The sequence below is a fragment of the Hakea prostrata genome, chromosome 10 (assembly GCF_041222555.1).
Source record: "Hakea prostrata isolate BN-2017 chromosome 10, UWA_Hpros_2, whole genome shotgun sequence".
NCBI lineage: Eukaryota > Viridiplantae > Streptophyta > Magnoliopsida > Proteales > Proteaceae > Hakea > Hakea prostrata.
The window spans coordinates 553,568-573,755 of record NC_142609.1 but is presented as its reverse complement, the minus strand read 5'-3'; the positions used below and the strand labels follow the sequence as shown (position 1 = coordinate 573,755).

The window sequence follows — 20,188 nt, the reverse complement described above, 5'->3', positions numbered from 1 at the left end:
CGGCAGTTTGCTTGTCCATCTTGTTACCTCTAAATCACCTCATTTACTTATGATTGAACCTAGGTACCTAAAACAATCACTCTGAGGAATCTTTTTATCATCAAGTATCACCAACTCATCATCTGCCCGATCATGACTAAAGTTACAAACTAGATATTCTGTCTTCGATCTACTAAGTTTAAAGCCTTTTGATTCCAAAACTACTCTCCATGATTCTAATTTGGTATTAATCCCCACTTGAGTCTCATCAATCAACACAATATCATCCGCAAAAAACATACACCAGAGGACCTCATCTTGAATGTCTTTGGTTAATTCATTTATTACTAGTGCAAATACATATGGGCTTAAAGTTGACCCTTGGTGTAGCCCAACTGTTATCGAGAATTCATTACTTTGTACCCCCACTGTTCTAACACTAGTCATCGAACCATCATACATATCCTTAACTATAGCTACATATTTACTTGCAACACTTCTTTTCTCTAGTACTTGCCAAATTAACGCTCTAGGGATTCTATCATAAGCTTTTTCTAGGTCAATAAATACCATATGAAGGTCTATCATGCATTCTCTATACCTTTTCATAAGTCTCCTAATTAGGTAAATAGCCTCCGTTGTAGATCTTCCCGGCATAAACCCAAATTGGTTCTCCGTAACTGTAATTAAGTGTCCCAAACGGGTTTCAATTATTCTCTCCCATAATTTCATCGTATGGCTCATCAATTTAATGCCCCTATAGTTATTACAACTTTGAATAACTCCTTTATTTTTGTAAATTGGAACCACAACGATTCTCCTCCATTCATCTGGCATTTTCCCTATACTCATAATCTTATTAAACAACTTAGTCAACCAAACTAGTCCATGGGTTCCTAAGTTCTTCCATAAATTGGGATTTCATCAGAACCTTGTGTCTTGCCGAGTTTCATCCTCCTTAAAGCTTCTTTTACTTCGGACATCGAAATTCTATGGATATAAGTTTAGACATTGATGCCTTGGTGAAAGGTGTAAGCGTCCGAATCATAAGTGCTTGAAGAATGCTCATTTAATAAACTAGAGAAATAGGTTTCCCATCTTTTCTAAATGTCCTCCTCACAAACTAATACTTTACCATCTCCATTTTTATTACATCTAACATGGTCAAGATTTCTACTCTTCCTATCCCTCATCTTAGCTATCTTATAAATAGATTTTTCCCCTTCCTTCGTGCCCAACTTATTGTATAACTCTTCATACTTCTTTCTCCTTGTTTTTCCCGCAATTTTCTTAGCTTCATTTCTATCTAACCTATACCTTTGAAGATCCTCAACATCCTAAAAATTTCTCATAATTGAGAATGATAATTGATACCAAAAAGAGCCTTAGAAGTGAGGTAAATTGCTATTGGCATGTTGGAATTCACCCTCCTCAATCACAATAGTCTCTTTGACATCCTCAAGCTCTCCTTATTGTTGTCCTTTAAAATAAGTAGTTGTAGTCTCTCCTCCGGAATACAACCTTTGCCTCTGTCTTGGAGAGTCCCGCAAGAAATGTTCACTCATACCACATCTATGCAATTCCTGAGGGCCTTGTTGCCATTTGGGATCTTGTGACAGGCCTAGTTGGATATGCATTTTCAACAAAGGCAGCAGTTGAAGCTCTGACACAAGTAGGATATTTCAACACTAGTAACAGAGTCTATTCTATCAATGGAAATAACCAATTGTGGTAGGCCTATAGATAGCAGGCTCATTTTGATAGTATTCAACCTAAGGTTTGGCAAATGCCTATGACATTGAGTAAAATATATGCAATAGAAAAGCATCTTCAGTTTATTGTTTTGACAAGTAAGATATCACACGAAACCAGCATCTTGCTAGGGAAAAAAATGAAAGTTCACAAGATTAATCCCTTATGAAACCCACATTCTTTATTTCCCTTGTTGGCATTATTTTTATCTAATGAACTATTATAAAGTATCAAGTCAAATTTGATCGTTGAATTTTCTTTTCTTACCAAGAAAGTTTATTCAATCAATTGCTTAAAGTTTTCTCTCATATCCAGAATTCAAAAAAAGCTCTGATGCAATGCATCTAGTGTACACTAAAACCGATTTTATTCTCATGAATAAGCAAAAATTTTTGCAAGGCACCGAGAAAAGCTTATATACAACTCCAATAAACCAGACTCTTTATATTTTGCCACGCCTATTCTTGAAGAACTAATAATAGTACTGTAATGAAGGGTGACTCCTAAAGCAACTTGGAGAGTTTAGGTGGCCGCAAGTTGTCAAACCTTCACCAAACCATCCAAATGAGAATCACAGAGGAAATCCTAACGACTGAATAATTAGCAAAATGAATCAAATATAATGAAAATAACATAGAAATGGATGCCTCACATTAGCTATCTCAGTATATCAAAAACTGCGTTTGCTCGTGTAATGTACTTTAGTCTTAGTGGCTAAAGTGATCACATTACAATTCCGATCTTGCAGTTGTCTATTTTATGAAGTTCATAAAGCCAATAAATTTCAAAAAGGAACCATATACTTCTAATACTTCTGAAAAACGAAAAGTAACAGGTAGCAGTCCCTAACCTTCTTGTCCTTGATCTCACTCGACTGTATCCATGTCTTAATCTGGTCTCGGTATCTCTGAAGCTTCTTAATCTCTTTCTTCAAATCTGCCTCGAATTTCTCCTTCTGGTTCGCATTGTCAGTATCGTAAACCTAGACATCAAAATAACCATCAGTGTTGACTAGCGACAGAGAAAAATCACTCCCAACAATGTGGAGAGAAAATTCAATATTCGTAACATTTATTCCTCGGTGCATGTTCATCAGAAAGCACCTTGTTCCAGATGCTGTCGAAAACATCAACGCCTTCTTGGACCTTCTTGAGGACCCGATCGATCTCTCCCTGAAGCTTTCGGCTAGCTCCCATGATGAAGCTGAAGGAAGGTAGTCAAGTACGACCAGTGTGAGGGCTTCACATTTAACAATGGAGTTTCGATTTAGATCTTCTAGGTTTCTGTTTTCAGGGCTTTCCGTTCCGAAGCCGTGAGTGCAGAAGAAATATAAATGGTTCGACAGTCCGAGACCGTAGAGTTTCGCCTGTCGAGATATGAAAACAATCAGAACCGTTGACAATCATAAGTTCCAAAATGATCGAATCGTTGCGGCCGTTAGATGATTTCATGTTTTTCTAGATCATTTTTCTTTTTCTTTTTTTTTTTTTTTTTGTGACGGATCCACTGTGCGTATTTCGAACGAGTATAAAAGTCGCATCCCGTCTATGATCGATAACGGGGTTTAGCATTTTGATTTCAATAGCGAATGGCAGGCAGCCAAACAAAAAAAAAAATTGACTGTTTTGACTGCAGTCGGAATATAATTGACATTAAGTTTTTTAACAAAAATAGTCAATCAATGTTTCAATTAACAACACTAATTAAAAACTTAAAATTAGATTTAAATTTACAAAACTACCTAAAATAGTAAATTTTTACCCATAAAATAACAATACCTCAGGAAAAAATCACTACTTTATCTAAACGTCACACACCCTTTGAACATTCTCTCTCATACGTTGATGTGGTCAATTATTCTAGGGGTAAAACTGTCAAAATATATAAAAAAATCACTATTTTCGATAGTTTTATAAACACAAGCTCAGTTTTAACTAATTTCATTAAGTGAAATATTAATTGGCTATTTTTGTAAAAATGATCCTTAAAAGAAGCAAATTACGTAATTTTTTTCATATTTTTACCATGATAGTAATAGCAGAATCTCCTAATTAATACATTACCAAAACGTTTGTATTATAAAATAAACAAAACAAAACGTTTGGACTTTTAACCATTGATTTTGTGAAAACTAATCATAACCATTGAATAAAGTTGGAAAATTTGTGGGAGTAGTTAACATTACTATTTGGAATGAAAAAAAGATGTAAAATGAGGTGAAATAAAAATAAAGATTATACTACTTTTTATACATCTCTCATTCTCATTTAATGGTTGCCCACCTTTTTGCACTTGTCAAACAATATTTTGTACCCTATGATATGTGCCAATTATGGTTTTACCAAACAAGATTTTCATCTTGGTGAAATGAGTTAATGGACAAGCACACTATAAACTATTTTCTTGCCCATATAGGTGAGAAGCACCAATAATCATTGCCAAACTATGCCAGTGTTTTATTGCCAATCCGAAGCCTAGGTAAAGAATGAGGATTGGTTCGGCAGTCAGCACCGGAAAAAAATTTAGCTAAACCATTTTTCATGGATTTTACCTTATATGATAAATGTTACGTTAGAGTGTTCCTCGACAAAAGAAGCAACGCGCTACACTATAAACTGAGTGTGGTGATAAGTGGGTAAAGATTAGTTATAACGTCCTCTGTAAGCAACGCGTTGCATCGACGCCCGGATGTGATGATAAGTATGCAAGGGTTCCCTTGCCGTGGACGAGTGCAAGTAAATAAGCTAGTCCACCAACGTAGGATTAGATTGGCATCTTGTAACATATGATATTTAACAGGTAAGAGTTTAAAATTGATATATGTTATGAGAAAATTAATAATTAATATAGCTTGCATCCAAAAAACTATATTGAAGGGTAGAAAGCTATAGAGTTGTATAACTCTAAACTATGGTAGACTAGGAATAAAGCTAAACAAAAAAAAAAAAAAGGGTAGGTATAATAGTGGATAACTATTTTAAGAATGATGCGATGGATGTTAAAATAGCGGGTGCTAGGATTATTGATGTCAAGCTTGTAATGGATAAATATATTGTAAATATAATTTGTGCATATGCTCCTCAAGTATGATTAAATGGAATTCTATAGTTAGTTTTGGGAGAATATTGATGGATAATGCAATGAATTTATCGAGGATAAAATATTACCATAGGAGGTGATCTAAATGAACATATTAGAAAATATCAAAGAAGTTATGAGAGTATACGTGGAGGATATGGTTTTGGAAAGGGGAATGAGAAAATGAATTCAATTTTATAATTTGTTGTTGCTTTTGATCTATCTATTGTAAATACTTACTTCAAAAAATTATATGAACATTTAACTACATTCAAAAGTGGACGTCATTTTACCAAACAAACAAACAAAAAAATTTGACGTCATACAAGCCAAATAAATTTATTTATAACTATAATGATTGTTAGATTGTTGTCCAATGATTACAATGTGATACAAGAGGAAATCTTAACTGCACAATATAGACTTGTGGTATTGGATATATGCCTAACCCCAAAAACTTATAAAATGTACAAAGTTAACTATCACAAGATAAGATGGTGGAACTTGAAAGGTGAGTGCTCTTAAATTCAAATCATTTGCTAATGAAGTAGTCAAACAATGAAAATGAGATTTTGAGGGGGACACTAATGCGATATAGAATGAGATGTCTATGTATATAAAAAAGATAGCTACAAATGTCATAGGTGAATTAAAAGAAAAACTCCATTCTTATAAAGAGACTTGGTGGTGGTATAGTGAGGTTCAAGCTGCCATTATAAATAATAAAGCTAATTTTAAGACATGCAAATAACTAAGGATGTTGAGGATCTTCAAATGTCTAGACTATTGTCTAGGCTGGCAAAAAATAAAGTTACAAAAATTGCGGGAAAAATAAGGGAGAAGAAGTATAAAGAGTAATATAATAAGTTGGGCACGAATGAAGGGAAAAAATATATTTATAAAATAGATAAATAAGGAATAGGAAGAGTAGAGATATTGACCATATTAGATGTATTAAAAATAGTGATGATAAAATACTTGCATGTGATGAGGATATTAGGAAAAAATGGAAAATATATTCCTCTAGTTTATTAAACTAGCATGCTTCAAGCACCTCTTATTCTAACAATTACACCATTCACCAAAGCATTAATTTTTAAACATATATACGAAAATTTTCGATGTCCAAAGTAAAATAAACACCAAGGAGGATAAAATCAGGGAAGATACAAGATATTGATGAAATCCCAATAGAAGTATAGAATATCTTAGAAGACACAAGGTCCTAATGAAAACCCAATAGAAGTATAGAAGAGCTTAGGAACCCGTGGGCTAGTTTAGTTGACTACGTTGTTTAATAAAATTATGAGAACAAGAAAAATGCTAAATAAATGAAGAAGAAGCATTGTGGTTACAATTTATAAAAATAAGTGAGATACTCAAAGTTGTAATTACTATAATGATATTAAATTGAAGAGTCATACTATGAAAATATGAGAGATAGTAATTGAAACCAATTTGAGACACCTAACCACAATTATGGAGAATCCCTTGGGGTTTATGCCAGAAATACTACAATGGAGGCTAATTACCTAATTATGAGACTTATGAAAATATATAGAGAGCGTAGGAATACCTTCATATGGTATTTATAAAGCTAGAAAAAAGCTTATGATAGAGTTCATAGAGCGTTAATTGTCAAGTATTTGATAAAATAAGTATTACAAGTAAATGTAGACATAGTAAATGATATGTATGACGTTTTAGTGACAAGTGCAAGAACAACGTGGGTACAAAGTAATGAATTCCCAATTACAGTTAGGATACGTCAATTCTCAAATTTAAATCCATATTTATTTGCACTTGTAATAAATAAATTACCCAAAGACATTCAAGACGAGGTCCCTTGGTTTTTTTTTTTTTTTTTGACAATATTGTGTTGATAGACGAGACTTAAGAGAGGATTAATACCAAATCATAATCATAAATATTAGCTTTGGCATCAAGAGGCTTTAAATTAAGTTGAACTAAGACATAATGTATAGTTTGTAACTTTAGTCATGATCGAGCAAACGATGAGGTGGTGAAATTCCTCAAGTTGATTATTTTAGGTACATAGGTTAAATCATAAATAAAATAATGTGGTATAGAAGATGATGTTTCATAAATAATTACAATTGGGTGGATGAAGTGGAGAGGTGCATCAAGTGTCTCATGTTGTTACACCTCTCCCGCCGGTATTGGTCATGTCCGACAACCCGTGGGTGTGATTCACAGTCACAAGATCCACGGTTTACTATCAATGATAATAAATGCACACAATAATCGGTAGGAGAATCGCATGCTCATATCTTATTCTCTTGTCCTTTCTCATTTTGGTGTTTGGAGCCTTCTCATGATCCTTCATGGGCTCAAGGATCTTGGTCCTCTCTCGTGGGCAGACGCCTTGCAATGGTGCATTGAGCATTTAAGGGGATCCGATAGCTTGAATGATGTGAGACGATTCAGCTTTGTTACAATGATTTACTTTTTGTGGCAGGAAATGAATAATCGTACCTTTCAGAAGGGCTCTCGGAGTGACCTTGACATCTTTTACTTAGTGGCTAAGATGACCCGATTATGGTTTCAATTTGCAAAGCTAGTGGTGGAGGATTGCCCGAGACAAAGACAATTCTTCTCTAGTTGGGGTATTTCGGTTTATTTTGTCCAGGTTAAGAGTTCTGTTCATTATTGGTTACCACCGCCATGGGGTTGGATCCTGATCAACTGTGAAGGTTCTCTCCTGGGACATATTGGAGGGTATAGTGTTATGGCTCGAAATTGCATAAGTGATGTTATTTTTGCTTGTTCTGGTGGATGTGCTAATGTGAGTGTTTTTCATGCTGAGATGCTTGCAATTTGTGCAGCAATACGACTGTAATAAGGTTTTGGTACATTCAAACTCCAAAGTGGCAATTAGGACTTTACTAGGTACTTACCGCCCACATTGGAGGATACTACACATTGTTGAGGATATTCTTCACTTTAGATCTTTGTTTTAGTAGTATATTTTGGTGCATGGTGTTAGGGAGAATAATAGGTGCAAGGATTTTTTAGCCGGATTGGCAACGTCGGACCAAGAAATTTTGTTGGATCCTCTCTCTTTGCCTGCTCAGCTCTCTCAATATGTTGTAGAAGAGCGACAAAGTCGTAGGTTTTTTAGAACCTAATCCTGTATTATTGTTTTTATTCTATTTATTTCTATTAATATAAAGTATCATTTTCTCAAAAAAAAAAAATCAAGAGCAATAATATTCCAAATAATTAAATAGATGAATTACATGAGTCCAATACTCGAAAGAAAGAATTAAAGAAAAATGAAATGTAATATGTCACAAAATTGATAAAGTTTAGTGGAAGCAAAAGTTAAATTATGTATGATTTGTTTATTTGTGTTATCTTATAAGTGAGGGTATTCTTTTATAGTTTTGCAATGAAGGGAGTCATCTAGCTTTTCTCCACTGACTTCTCAAAATGACGCGCTATCTGCCTCCTCTGTCCATTTAGTTGGGACAAGGCTTATTGTTGTTGTATTTGGCGTCCACAATATACTATTGTGGCAACACAAAATGGTGTTTTTGGATTCACAACCTTGTGTGGGACGTGATCAATAACAAAATAATCAATGGTGTGCACCATTGCCATAGGTGTTGAAATACAACTCATATACGACTTTTGATGAGGTGGCAAGGACTACAAGTGTTGGATTAATCTACCATGAAGAATCTGGTGAAGTCAACTCACTATTTGAGTGGTGTAGACAGGAAGGAGTGTATTGCATAGAAAAGTGTTAGGCGTGCATAATGGGATGCAACAACTTCTAGACAGCAATGCATGTCGAGTTATAATGAAGACAGATAATCAAGCCCTGGTCTGATATATTAAGTGCCAAGATGGGGCTCCTACTCCTACAGAGTGTATTTTTTTATGATATTGTTACCTTACAATCCTATTTAATTATTGTGGTTTTACATATAGGTGGTCTTCACCTATTTCGGATAGGACGAGTTGGCTAGCTTCTACTCCATGGATTCTCTGATCTGTTTCGAGTTCCTCGGGTTGTTCTCATTCTTTTGATTAAAAGGTTGTTTCCAATAAAAAAAAAAACGAAAAGGGTTTACCTATATTCCAAGGGTTTTTGATTCTACAGTGGACACTCTGGTCCAGAAGGCATTGTCATTGACATGCACGACAACTTTTCATATTTCCACTCCATAGTTACATAATTACATTGTCTCCTAGATTCTTCGAACCTGAGCTTTGCATGTTTTGTTGAATAAATTCAAGTTTTACAACCAAAAAAAGGGAAGAAAAAAAAAAAAAAACCCCAATATTCAATTGAATCGAACTAGTGTACGCCACTCATTATTTAATGTTTGATACAAATATATTTTCATTTACCAAAAAAAATTAAAAAAATAAAAATATATTTTTTAAATATAGCCCATGTTCCATACCTTTCATTGGCCTTTTGTTTATTGTAAAAAATTAAAAAAACAAAAATATATTTTTTTCTTCAAATATAAGAAAATTGGAAGGAAGATATCCCCTTTTACATCATTATCTCTTTTCATTATTGGTCAAAAAAATGGTTGGTGAATTTTATTGAAAATAAATTATGAAATGGTTTATTGGAATAAATTTGGGGTCAAGGATAAAAAATTATTGGAAAAACAAACTTTTGATAGTTTTCTAGTCTAAAAGGAAGGATAAAGTTTGGTTGTTAGGGTAAAAGAATGTGTATTGACTATTTTACCCTCATCTTACTTATAGAACTTTAAGTAAAATTACACAAATGAAGATAATGAAATTCCATCATAATCCATAATGGACAAAAAGTTCATTATGGATTTCGAAGATTTTTCTATTATTTTAAAAAAAAATAAAATTCAGGATAGATGCCAAACAATTTAAAATAATGAAAATTTCTCATAATTGACAATGATAATTGATACCAAAAAGAGCCTTTGTGGCAACTAATTTTCCCGTTGTTTTCTCACTCCAAAAATTAGGGATATTTGGATGGGAAGAAAAAAACGAACCCCCCCCCATCCCCCTTCCCCCACCCTTTTTTTTTCGTTTTTCCTCACTCCATTATATATGGGACCTATATATATATTTTTTTCCACCCCCACATTTGCAAAGAAACGCAGCCTTAGTTTGTTAATTGTCGTAAGGGGCCATTTGCCACGTTCCCAGTTCCCACAAGGGGCGATAAATTTCCTTTTTTGACCTCAGACGCGCCAATCGAATTGCTTGTTCGGCTTTTGGCGGGATTGGCTTTTACGTTTTTGATTTTTACCGCCAAACGTTGGCGCCAAAAGCATCGCGCCCTAAACAGCGCTAGGTCATCGACGGCATCTCTCAACAAATGGTACAACTCGCCCCTCTCTCCCATTATAAAACTTGGAATACACGAAGGTGCAGTGGACGCCAAAGAGATTCCGACTCTCATCCCTTCATACCTCTAAGTCATCTGGTTCTGTAGTTAATCGCCATGGTTGTGCGCATTGGGGCTTTGGGTCCGGGAAAGTTTTACGGAAGCAGCCTGCCGAGGCCCCGATTCTACACAGACGTGAAGCTGAGCGATGATGGAAGTAGGGTAGATCCGCCGTCGACGGTCCTGGATCCGTTTCTCACCTGGGCCAGCGACGCGCATTGGTCCATGGGTGGTCTCAACTTCAAACGTCACAGGCTACAGGGCAGGATCGAGGGCAGCATCAAGAAGCTAAGGGCACAGAAGGAGAGGAGTTTTAAGAAAAAGAAGAAACAGGGTATGAACAAAATCCCCAGATCCACTTCAGTACCTCCATCTCTTTCTCCTCGAAAACGGGCTCTGCTCATCAGTGAAGATGATGCGGATGAAGGATCGGAAGAAGGCGAAGAAGAGGTCGCGAGGACTCCTATTCGTAAAAGCTCAGAGAGGAATCTTGGAGATGCGTTCGACAAGTCTGCTTCTGCTCGTGCTGCTTTAGTTAGTCCAGCGACTGCGAACAAAGTGAATTCTAAAGCAAAGTCCAAGGGTGAGAGCAACGATTCCTCTGATTCTTTAAAGTCTAACAAAGCAAGCAATTTGAAGGAGAATGAGATCAGGAACAATGAACCTATTACCAATTCATCAACCCAAATCTCTCCTCTCACTAGACGACGACGAATTCTGCTTCTCAATGACGGTGACACAGAAGAAGTAGAAGATACGCGGGAGAGCAGCCCGGAAGCTCCTCAAAAGAACAGGAGATCCGCTGCCAATAAAATGACTAATGGGTCATCGCCATCGAGTGGTGGTCTGGACGGAGTAGGGTCTCGGACCCGTGGCCGGAAATCGGAGCAACATGCTGCACCTATCGGATTGCGTAAGTCCATCAAGCGCGGGAAGTGATTAGAACATTTAAGGAGTGTGTTTTGGTACTGCTTATAGAAGCCTTGACTGCGTATGTTTTATTTAGTCTTTGGTCTTGTATATGACTGCATTCTCTGTTATTTCACACCTCTTTCTAGTGAAGAGACATGCTGGGAGGAATTAAAAGTAAAAAGGATGTAATCATCCGTTCAAGCAAGTGAAGAATTAGTTTTTCCAAAAAACCAATTGGTAGTCATTATACGAAAAAAAGAACAAAAAAGATGACAAAATGTTATTATTTTACTAATGTTTGATCGATACTGAATCAAATAGGAGAAAGTGATTGTGATCACTCTTGTAACTGAACAGATGCATGTCCAGCTTGAGAGTTTCTCTTTCAGTGGATACGCTGGTGGTGTTTTTCCATACAAAAGTTTTAAGTTTTGCCTAAAGATTGTCACCAATGGTTCTCTTAAGTTTCCCCATGTCAATATCAGGTTTCTTAATGGTCTTCTAACTTGGGGTTTCTCTAATTTGATAAGCAATAGGCGCAATGCCTGTTGGTTCTTTGCTTCATATTCTTGCCAGTCCTCTTACATTGTTAATCTTTGTACCATCCTAAGTTTTACTTGGTTGTCCTGGGTTGAACTACCCGGTTGAAAGGGACCCAGCCAACTGATCCTGATCAACTGTATTGGTTGGATATAGCAGGTTATTGTTAATAAAATGAGAGTTCCATTGGTTACAATTTCTACACCATACTTGCTGATATTTGTACTCGAGTCGTGACCTGTTTTGTGGATTTCTCTAAATAAGAATAAGAGTCATGGGTTAGCATCATGATTTACATGTCCCTTGGTGAGTATGCTCCATTTATTTCCTCTGCTCTTTCAGTTACAACAGAAATATAATTACAGCACAACAAAACTTGATTGAAAAGATAATGTTATTTGAAGGTTATAGGTTAATGGTAGGGAATGACAGAAGATTTATAGTGTTCTTTATTTTTGATATGTGGAAATACTATCTACTTGTGTCACCTAGAACAATATTAGTTTTAGAAGATCATCTCAACTTCATTAATTGGACATGGCACTCAGTTGTGTCTAGACTTGCAATAAATAAGAAGTCCCATGTATGGGTTATAGGAGTTGCCGGATCAATGGAGATGGCTACCAAGTCTTTTCTGTTGGGGGTAAGGGTCTCTTTTCTTCTATTTCTTCTATTTCTTCTTTTTGGCTTGTACGGAAGTCATGACTAAGACCTGTTTGAGTACCAGTTATCATGACTGACCAGTTTCTGTTTCTTTTTCAGCCATAACTTACCAATGTGCTGCCCTGGTGACAGACTGTTGCAACGAGAATACCCAACTAACATAATTCAACTCTTTATCCTTAATTTCTGCACAACTTCTCAACTCCACCAAACACGATACCTTTTGCAGAGGCAAACCAGATAAGTAACTTGCCTTCCAGAGTGTTTGTAGGAAGATAATTTGTTCAGGCTTGATTTGTTGAACTTGTTGATAGGTTTCTTGTATTGATCATGGAGAGTGTTGGATACCTTTGCTGTGCTTAGCAAATCCTTTGATTAAGTTCTTCGCATTACTTGCTGATGTTGCTGGCTTTTAGATCTTATTGGCATGTGTTACATTTAGAATGTTTTATTGGATTAGTATTCATTCGTATCGATTCTTTTTAAACTTGCTAAGTTATATTTTGCCTACAGTTAATGTTGAGATTGGATAGTAGTCTCAATGTAAACTTTTCATGGTGATGCAGTTCAAAGAACAAGATGCCAGCAACAAACCATTACATCAGGTTGGACCAAGAATGGGTTAATATGTAACTCTTCTGAGTTCTACAAAATTTACATGAGCCATGGGCTTAATGTTTTTGAACCACTGACCAATTGGGAAGGAGGGTTTTCACTGGTGAAACTTCAAGTTTAAAAATTGAAAATGTCTTCTCTTGTTTTTATTTCCTGCTGATAAATTGAATGTTTCATGCATTCTGATTTGTTAGAACCACCAAAGTTGGATTTTTCCAATTTTGCTAGAAAACCAGCAGAGGTCAGAACTCCCAATCCCAGTGTCATTAGAGAGTTTCACTTGTACTATTCATTGCTAGCACTATTGGGTAAAATTATATTGAAAATCAGGAAGAAAATGTCCCGAAAGAAGGGAAACTTTTCCAATTTGATGGAAAAGTGGGACCCCACTACCATTCCAAGAGGGGCCCCAAGGGCCAAAGAAGACCGAGGATTGTTGCCCAGCACCATGCGGCACTTCCCAGAAGCACAGGAAGTTTGATATGCAATTTGTGCAATTTTGTTATTCCGGGCAGTCCTAATCAACCAGTTAGGTCTATTCAAATTCAGAATGTTGATAGGAGTTAAAATATATTTTTATTTTGTTATTTGGTTCAGCCTAGGAGTAGTTAAATTGAAGTCCTATTTTAGTTATGCGGGTTTTTTTTCCCTGGATGAGTAAATTATTTATTAACAAAAGGGAAGAAGGGGAAGGAAAAGAACAACAAAATACAAAGGGCATAGCTCTAACAAAGCCAAAAGGCTCTAAGCAAAAGCAAACAAAATTGAGTACTATTAGGAGTTGTTTATTAAAGGCTATAACGACACAGCAATAGCTTGTAACAAGTCAGTTGTGATGAATAAAATTTTTGCGGAGGAGTTACAGCAGAAAGTGTGGTTGAATTGAGGCTTCTGTTTCTGGAGAATCTTGTGGCTGCATTGTGGATTGTTTTCTTTCAGGTCAACTTCATCCCTAACCTTCTAAAATCGGTAAGTACTCGTCCAGTCGTCCCAACCCTTTATCCAATCTTCTACCTCCATTGCACCCTAGTGTTTTCCCTCCCCCTTTCCCGCGGCACTTCTTTTTCCCCCAAAACCCTAGATTCCATATCTCCTAATTCCCTCCACCGAATCCCTTTCCCTTCTAAATCACAACCCCGCCTCTCCATCTAGCAGCCCTAGCCCTAGTTACCCTCTAGAAACCCTAATTTCTCAAAACCTTGGAGTCCTGGAACTTGAATCTGAAACCAAAACAGTAAGGTTCAGATTTAGTTTTTCAACAATCCTAAGCCTATAAGCCCTAACCAAATTCTGCACACCCCTTCAATCCCCAAAACGCTAAACAGCCCTAAAACCGTAGCTGCAGGGCTTTAGAAACCGTAATTTGGCTGCTGATTCCCTGATTAATCTTGGATGTCGGCCCTCATCCTATTGAGGCTACATCAAAAAGGTTTTCTCTAGTTATACCTCTTTTTGGTAGGTAAGTAAGAATGCCTCTATCTGTGAGGAGCAAACAGGGAACTTAAGCAAGATTAGTATGATATGGGTTGCAATCACTGCCTATATAAATAAAGATGCTGAAAATGTTATAGTGAGATGAAAGGTAGTCTGCAGTGCCTAGGGAGACATGATGGTGGGATGATGAGATCCAAGCAGCCAGGTTAAGGAAAAATTCAAAGGATTGTCATTCAATCAGCTAGGATGGGCAGAGGGAAGCACTAGACTGTTAAGAATTGTCATAGAAACAATGGCAGAAGAGATGAAGATGTTAAAATGGATGAGTGGGAAAATTAGGAAGGATACGATAAGAAAATGACCATATTTCAGAGCTGGGTTGAGAGTAGCTTTGAGCCTTTGATCAATGACAAACTTAGAAAGAGTTGTTTGAGGTGGTGTGGCTGTGTTCCATTGGGTGAATGGTGAGGAGCGACATGGTTGGCTTAACCCTTATACTATACATGATTGCCAATATAGCTGATTGGAGAGCATGGATCTGTGTGTCTTACTGTATTTAGTTAGATGATTATTTTGTTTTCTTGAGTCACAAAAAGATTTGTTTGGTGCAGAATGTTGGGCAGATACCATGATTAAGAAAATTTGTGTAAGTATTGAACAGATCAGAGCACAGTTGATGGCAGTCCTATTCAAGATTTGCGACAGCTATTTCAGGTGGCATTTTCTCCGGTGGAGGCCCTGAACACTTGTACAAGGGAGTGATTTGCTTCAGATTGAAGGGTCTCATTGAGCTTAGTGCAGCTTTATCATGTCCCTTTGAGAGGTAGTGTGGAAAGAGATGTATAGGCTGGGCCTTGCCTCGTAAAGAGCTGTTGAAAGGGTATCGATTAAGTGGCTTATGCTGACTCTTGCGATGTTCTTCTCTTATTGCTATTTATGCCTTTTGACTTTTTCTGGACACATGTACCTGAACCTATGTAGTTGGGATAAGGATGAGTTGTTGTAGTAAAAAAGGTGTATAGATAGGACTAGTCATTTTAGTCATTATTTAACATTAACTTTCCCCACAAGATTTTAGTTACTTCCAATATCTATATTTGATATTATCTAGACCATTTTCGCCCCTTGCCTCAAAGTCTTAGTCCAAAGTGTTGGACTTTGAATCTTGTCTTAACCCAACTTTTGTCTCGTACCCAAGTTTCTCAAACTACAGTTGTAGCCACCCAAAACCCCTGTGTTAATTGCCTTGAGCTGGTAACATGCTTTCCGAAGTAAACCCTATTAATATGTTGAAGGGAGCCTCACTCTGCGGGGGAATAGGGGCTTGACCCCGGTTAAGGAGAGAAAGGGGCAAGGGTGAGGTAACTATACCAAGGGTAGGATTCTTCTAGGCTTCGCTGGACGACCTGTTCACTCTCTGTCTATCTTTTTTTGAGAATGTTATGCTTATCCACAAGGTGCCCCGCGTGGTCAGAGATTCATACAGACACAAAGGGGTTCGACAGGAAAGTCGTTTCGATCCAATCCGTTCTTGGGGTCCGAAAAAGACAAAAAAGGAGATGTCAGTGACCTAGCACGACAAAGCACTCTCCGAGGGCATGGAATGTCTAATTTTTCGGTCAGAAGCACAGTTCCTTCTTTCATCTGATTTCCAAACTGTTACAGTTCTCACTATTTGAAATTTAAGAAAATGATTTCCGTGAAGCTGTGATACTTTTAGATGCATAAATCCTAGTTCAAGTGAGAGGCTTGACTCTATCCTTCTATTGTAATATCTTCCAATTTTTTCCCTGTTTATAATCTTGTCAGATCCATCACTGATAAGATTTTCCCCACTCATTTTGTCTGTTGAATCACTGCATTGTTGGTAGACTAAACCCCTTCTTCCATGGGTTTGATCAATCTTGTATCCAATTCTGTTGTACACTTATTTGCCAAATAAAGGAAGTTCTATTGTAGACAAGTATGATCCATTTTAAATTTCTAGTTGCATGTCTCAGATCTTCTCCAAGTGACCTGTATATGTGTTCAAAAGTGATTGTGGTTTTCGATATCTGTTTTGGAAAAGCAGTCATTTTCTGTTCAGTGCCATAACTACTTATCCTGCTTTGAATATTTCCCGAATTTTGAGAGCTTGATCCACAGTTATCATGGTGTTGTTTAACCTGGACTGTTGCCACATTAGGCTGATTCATCTTTGAGTTATAAAAAGTAAACCATTTCTTTTTCGATTTCTGCCCTGTGATCTTGGTTTTTAACCTAAACTATTAGGTGTTTTCGCATTCCCTTGAAGGGAGGATGAAAAGAAGTGAAAGCTTCAAGATGTTTCTTTTCAAAGGATTCTGAAATTAGATAATCACAATAAGAAAGTATTACTCTTCTAATAAAATAAAATAAAAAAAAGAAAGGAAAAAAAGAAAAAAGAAAAAGAAAGTATCACTCCGTACTGAATTTCATGACAATCTGTTTTAGGTGTATTGACATTTGTTTGTTGTCATGATTCTGACTTTCCGTTATCTGAAACTACAAAATGGCAGGCCTGGTAATAGTGGTTCAAGAAGAGTAAGTTGGGATTCTTGAGAGTCTGATACATTGCCTGGAACATAAATTGAGTTTAAGAAATAATGGTGTCACTCCATTTTCTTCTGTATTTTGCATTAATCTGTTTTTAGTTTTTAAAACATTAAACTTCCACAGAAAAAATATGGGGAGAATTTTTCCTATCCATAAAAAATGAGTTCCCCATGCCAGTGTACTATTATCCTCTCACATGCTATTTCTTTCTCTCTCTCTCTCTCTGTTACCTTGAGTATTTGGGCCCCTGAATGATACCATTCTCTGCACCATCACTGGAGTTGCATAGGTGATTTCCCTCATATGTGCATCACAGGGAACTTGTCCTGTGTAATTAAAACGACATAGAGAGGAATGTAGGACTTCAAAGAGATCATATCCATGTTGGAGTGCTTAACTTATATTTCCAATCAACAATTGATTAAATATCCACTGCTCTTCCCTCTGTAGAACATTGTATCTGTTCTGAGTGTTAGCAAGTGCTTCTTTTCTGTTAATTCAGTTGTTTTATGGTATTTGTCAGAAACTTTAGATCAGTCTGTGAACTTATTTAACAACAATTCTTTAGGGGTGAGGGGTGGTGATTGTACTCTGCTCTCTTTGCTGGTGCGCTTGCTTGAAAGAAACATCCATGATTAACATGTTAAGTCAGCACATGTATGGGGGATATGATGGTTTTGTGAATTTTACTTCTCTAGGAGACTATAATCCACAAAATGTTTAATATACAAAGCATCAGAGAGACCCATGAAATTTGACTTTTTTACGTACGATTCTGCATGCCATTTATTTTTGTCGTTGTTGGTGGTCAACACAGCTATATATTTCTGCAAGGTAAATCAAATTTATCAAGTTGAAGTAAAATATACTAAATATATATCAAATTTATCAAGTTGAAGTTAAATATACATTATCACATCTCATGGTAGTGCTGTTGAAAGAATACTGGCATTCCCCAGGAAATTTGTCAATTCAGCTTTGAAGTTCTTTTAAGGATCTAGTACTTTTGGATGGGAATGCAATGTCATTTTATTAGTTTGATGTATCAGAGCTTATGCATACAATGCTCTTTCTTGATGAAGTAAGCTTTTGTGTTTAGCTCTAAAAGTAAGGGCCCTTTGTCCTCCTATCCTTTGGCTTTTGGATCTCAAATTAATGGCAGAGACACAGTAGATGGGTTTTTTGAGTCCAAGCATTTGCCATCTGTATGAAGGGGGGAGAAAGAGGTGGTGTTTTTTTGTGTGTGTGTGTGTGTGTGTGGGGGGGGGGGTGTTTTGTATCAAATGTTATCAGGAGAATCAATTTATGAGGATCTGTTATAGTGTAAGGATTGTAGAGATCATGGGTCCACAGTTTCTTCTAAGCTCTTCTGGGAAGGATGGTTACACGAAGAGGGAAAGGGAAACAGAAAAGGTTGCTGAAGAAAAGAATTAAGTGATTGAAGACAATCATGGAGAGAATGTGGGGAAGCAGTTTTAATTGTTCATACTGATGTTGCTCATAACCTGGTTTGGGGGGGGGGGGGGGGGGTTGAATTCTTTAGGCTCCTGAATTGTGGTTTGAACTTTGAATAACCAAACAGAATTTTCCTTTTTAATGAAGGCAATCTGGAAAACTGAACTGGTTGTTGAATGGATTTCTGAAAATTTGCTTTGATTCTAAATAATTGGCGGTTCTAGTTTTCCTATCCTGTTTTCTGAAACTATGATTCTCAAGGCTTATACACAAGGTATGCCTAGTAACTATCTCCTCATGCAATAGAATTTTCATTCCATAGAATGAGATTTTATAAAAAAGTTTTAGAAAAATTTATGTGAATATAAAGGGAGTGGGTGATTAAATGATAAGAATTGTTTCTTATTCCGTGTTCTTCAATGTGATTGTTGTGAAAATCCTTGAGATTCATTTCTATTACACTTTATAAGTTATTCCATTACTGCTCCATAACTAGAGTTTTCATGATATCAGTTTTTATTCTCATTCCTTTGAAAATTGTATTGGTATATATTCTGGAACTTATTTTTATTTAAAAGAACGTAAAATATCTCATAATGGAACCTATTTCGGATTTTGGACAAAATTCCATTCTTATAATTTTTTGAGCAGTTTTAATGAGCTCGTGCTCATATGACCCTGAAAACAAGGGCAAAAACATCATGTACTCTAATATATTAGAATAAGTATCCCTCAAGTCCGATATCTCTTTTAGATTCCTTAACTAGTTTGCATTCCTTTCAATAATACATTTATATTTATTCACTTATTAGACACAGTTTTTATTCTTTTAATTTATTCTAGACAATAGTTTCTAAATAAAGATGGTTCAGTGGCAAGTGTAGGAATAGTGGGGGACAAAATAATGAATTCTCAATTATAGTTGTGTTATATTAATGATCAACTTTAAGCCTATATTTATTTGTACTTGTTATAGATGAATTAACCAAAAACATTTAAGACGAGGTTCTTTGGTGTATGTTTTTTGTTGATGATATTGAGACTCATTGGCAAAGTAAAGGCATAAAATATCAAAGGAAAAAAAGGCATCTAAGATGTATATGACTAGCTTATCGACTAAATGGCTAAATGATAAACTTAATAAGTTACTTCTAGCATCTTGTATGCAGAAACTAGGAAGTATTGAGTGCGGTTTTGGAGAATGAGCTCTGTTCCAGAGTTTCTTCATTTTTGAAGAGCAGAGGTGTCGGTGTTGCCTTGAAGACAACAAGGGTTTCTTCGCTTTTGCAGTATGAAGAAGACGAAAAAGTGATTTGAAGAGAGGTGAGATTAGAATCGGGTTTGAACATATAGGTACTCGGTTAGATTGGGTTTCTGTGGGGAATTGTGTGGCCCAATACATGTCATTATATTACTTGCACATTCATATTGGACACTTGTAAAGTTATTTTGATTATATGTGGCATTTATTGTTTATGATGATTTATATGATTATTTGGTCCATTGGATTGTTTGGACTTTTTTATGGATGATCATCCGGTTTGAACCACTTTGTAGTCCTTGACTTGATTGCACCCATCATAATGTATTATTTTATAAATATACTTGTTGGACTATGATGGTTTGAGGGCTGCAAGTTAAAATTGTTCAGACTATGAGAGATATGAGGACTAGTCTCTCTATGGTTAGTACATTAAGAATCTGTGGAGTCCATCCATGTAAAGAGTATGTGTACGTTGAGTGTTGATCTTATTGACGAGTGCTCCA

General features: G+C 36.2%; 2 protein-coding genes across 4 annotated transcripts in view; one reads left to right on the top strand and one right to left on the bottom strand.

The window, feature by feature from the left end:
• Window positions 1-3,076, bottom strand: part of LOC149001279 (transcription regulator NOT2/NOT3/NOT5 family protein) — a 36,512-nt gene extending 33,436 nt beyond the window's left edge. For 2 of the 3 annotated variants that reach the window (XM_089137245.1, XM_089137244.1), the window contains exons 1-2: window positions 2,835-3,076; window positions 2,582-2,713 (exon numbers count right to left, since the gene is read on the bottom strand). In XM_089137245.1, the coding sequence (XP_088993371.1) occupies window positions 2,582-2,713; window positions 2,835-2,927 (225 nt within the window). In that variant the 5' untranslated portion in view covers window positions 2,928-3,076. The remainder of the gene's footprint in view (window positions 1-2,581; window positions 2,714-2,834) is intronic. The other variant, XM_089137243.1, reaches the window with a different exon arrangement.
• A 7,106-nt stretch (window positions 3,077-10,182) lies between these two features.
• Window positions 10,183-12,782, top strand: LOC149001278 (microtubule-associated protein). The gene is made up of 2 exons (XM_089137877.1): window positions 10,183-11,141; window positions 12,443-12,782. Exons 1-2 carry the CDS (start codon window positions 10,286-10,288, stop codon window positions 12,505-12,507), a joined length of 921 nt encoding a protein of 306 aa, XP_088994003.1. The 5' UTR covers window positions 10,183-10,285; the 3' UTR covers window positions 12,508-12,782.
• Window positions 12,783-20,188: the final 7,406 nt, after the last annotated feature.

Bases quoted from the DNA above. Each gene is read 5' to 3' on its own strand.
- LOC149001278 (XM_089137877.1), top strand. From the start codon at position 10,286: ATGGTTGTGCGCATTGGGGCTTTGGGTCCGGGAAAGTTTTACGGAAGC. The intron at 11,142-12,442 runs GTAAGTCCATCA...TTTCTTTTTCAG, and splicing joins TGCTGCACCTATCGGATTGC to CCATAACTTACCAATGTGCT.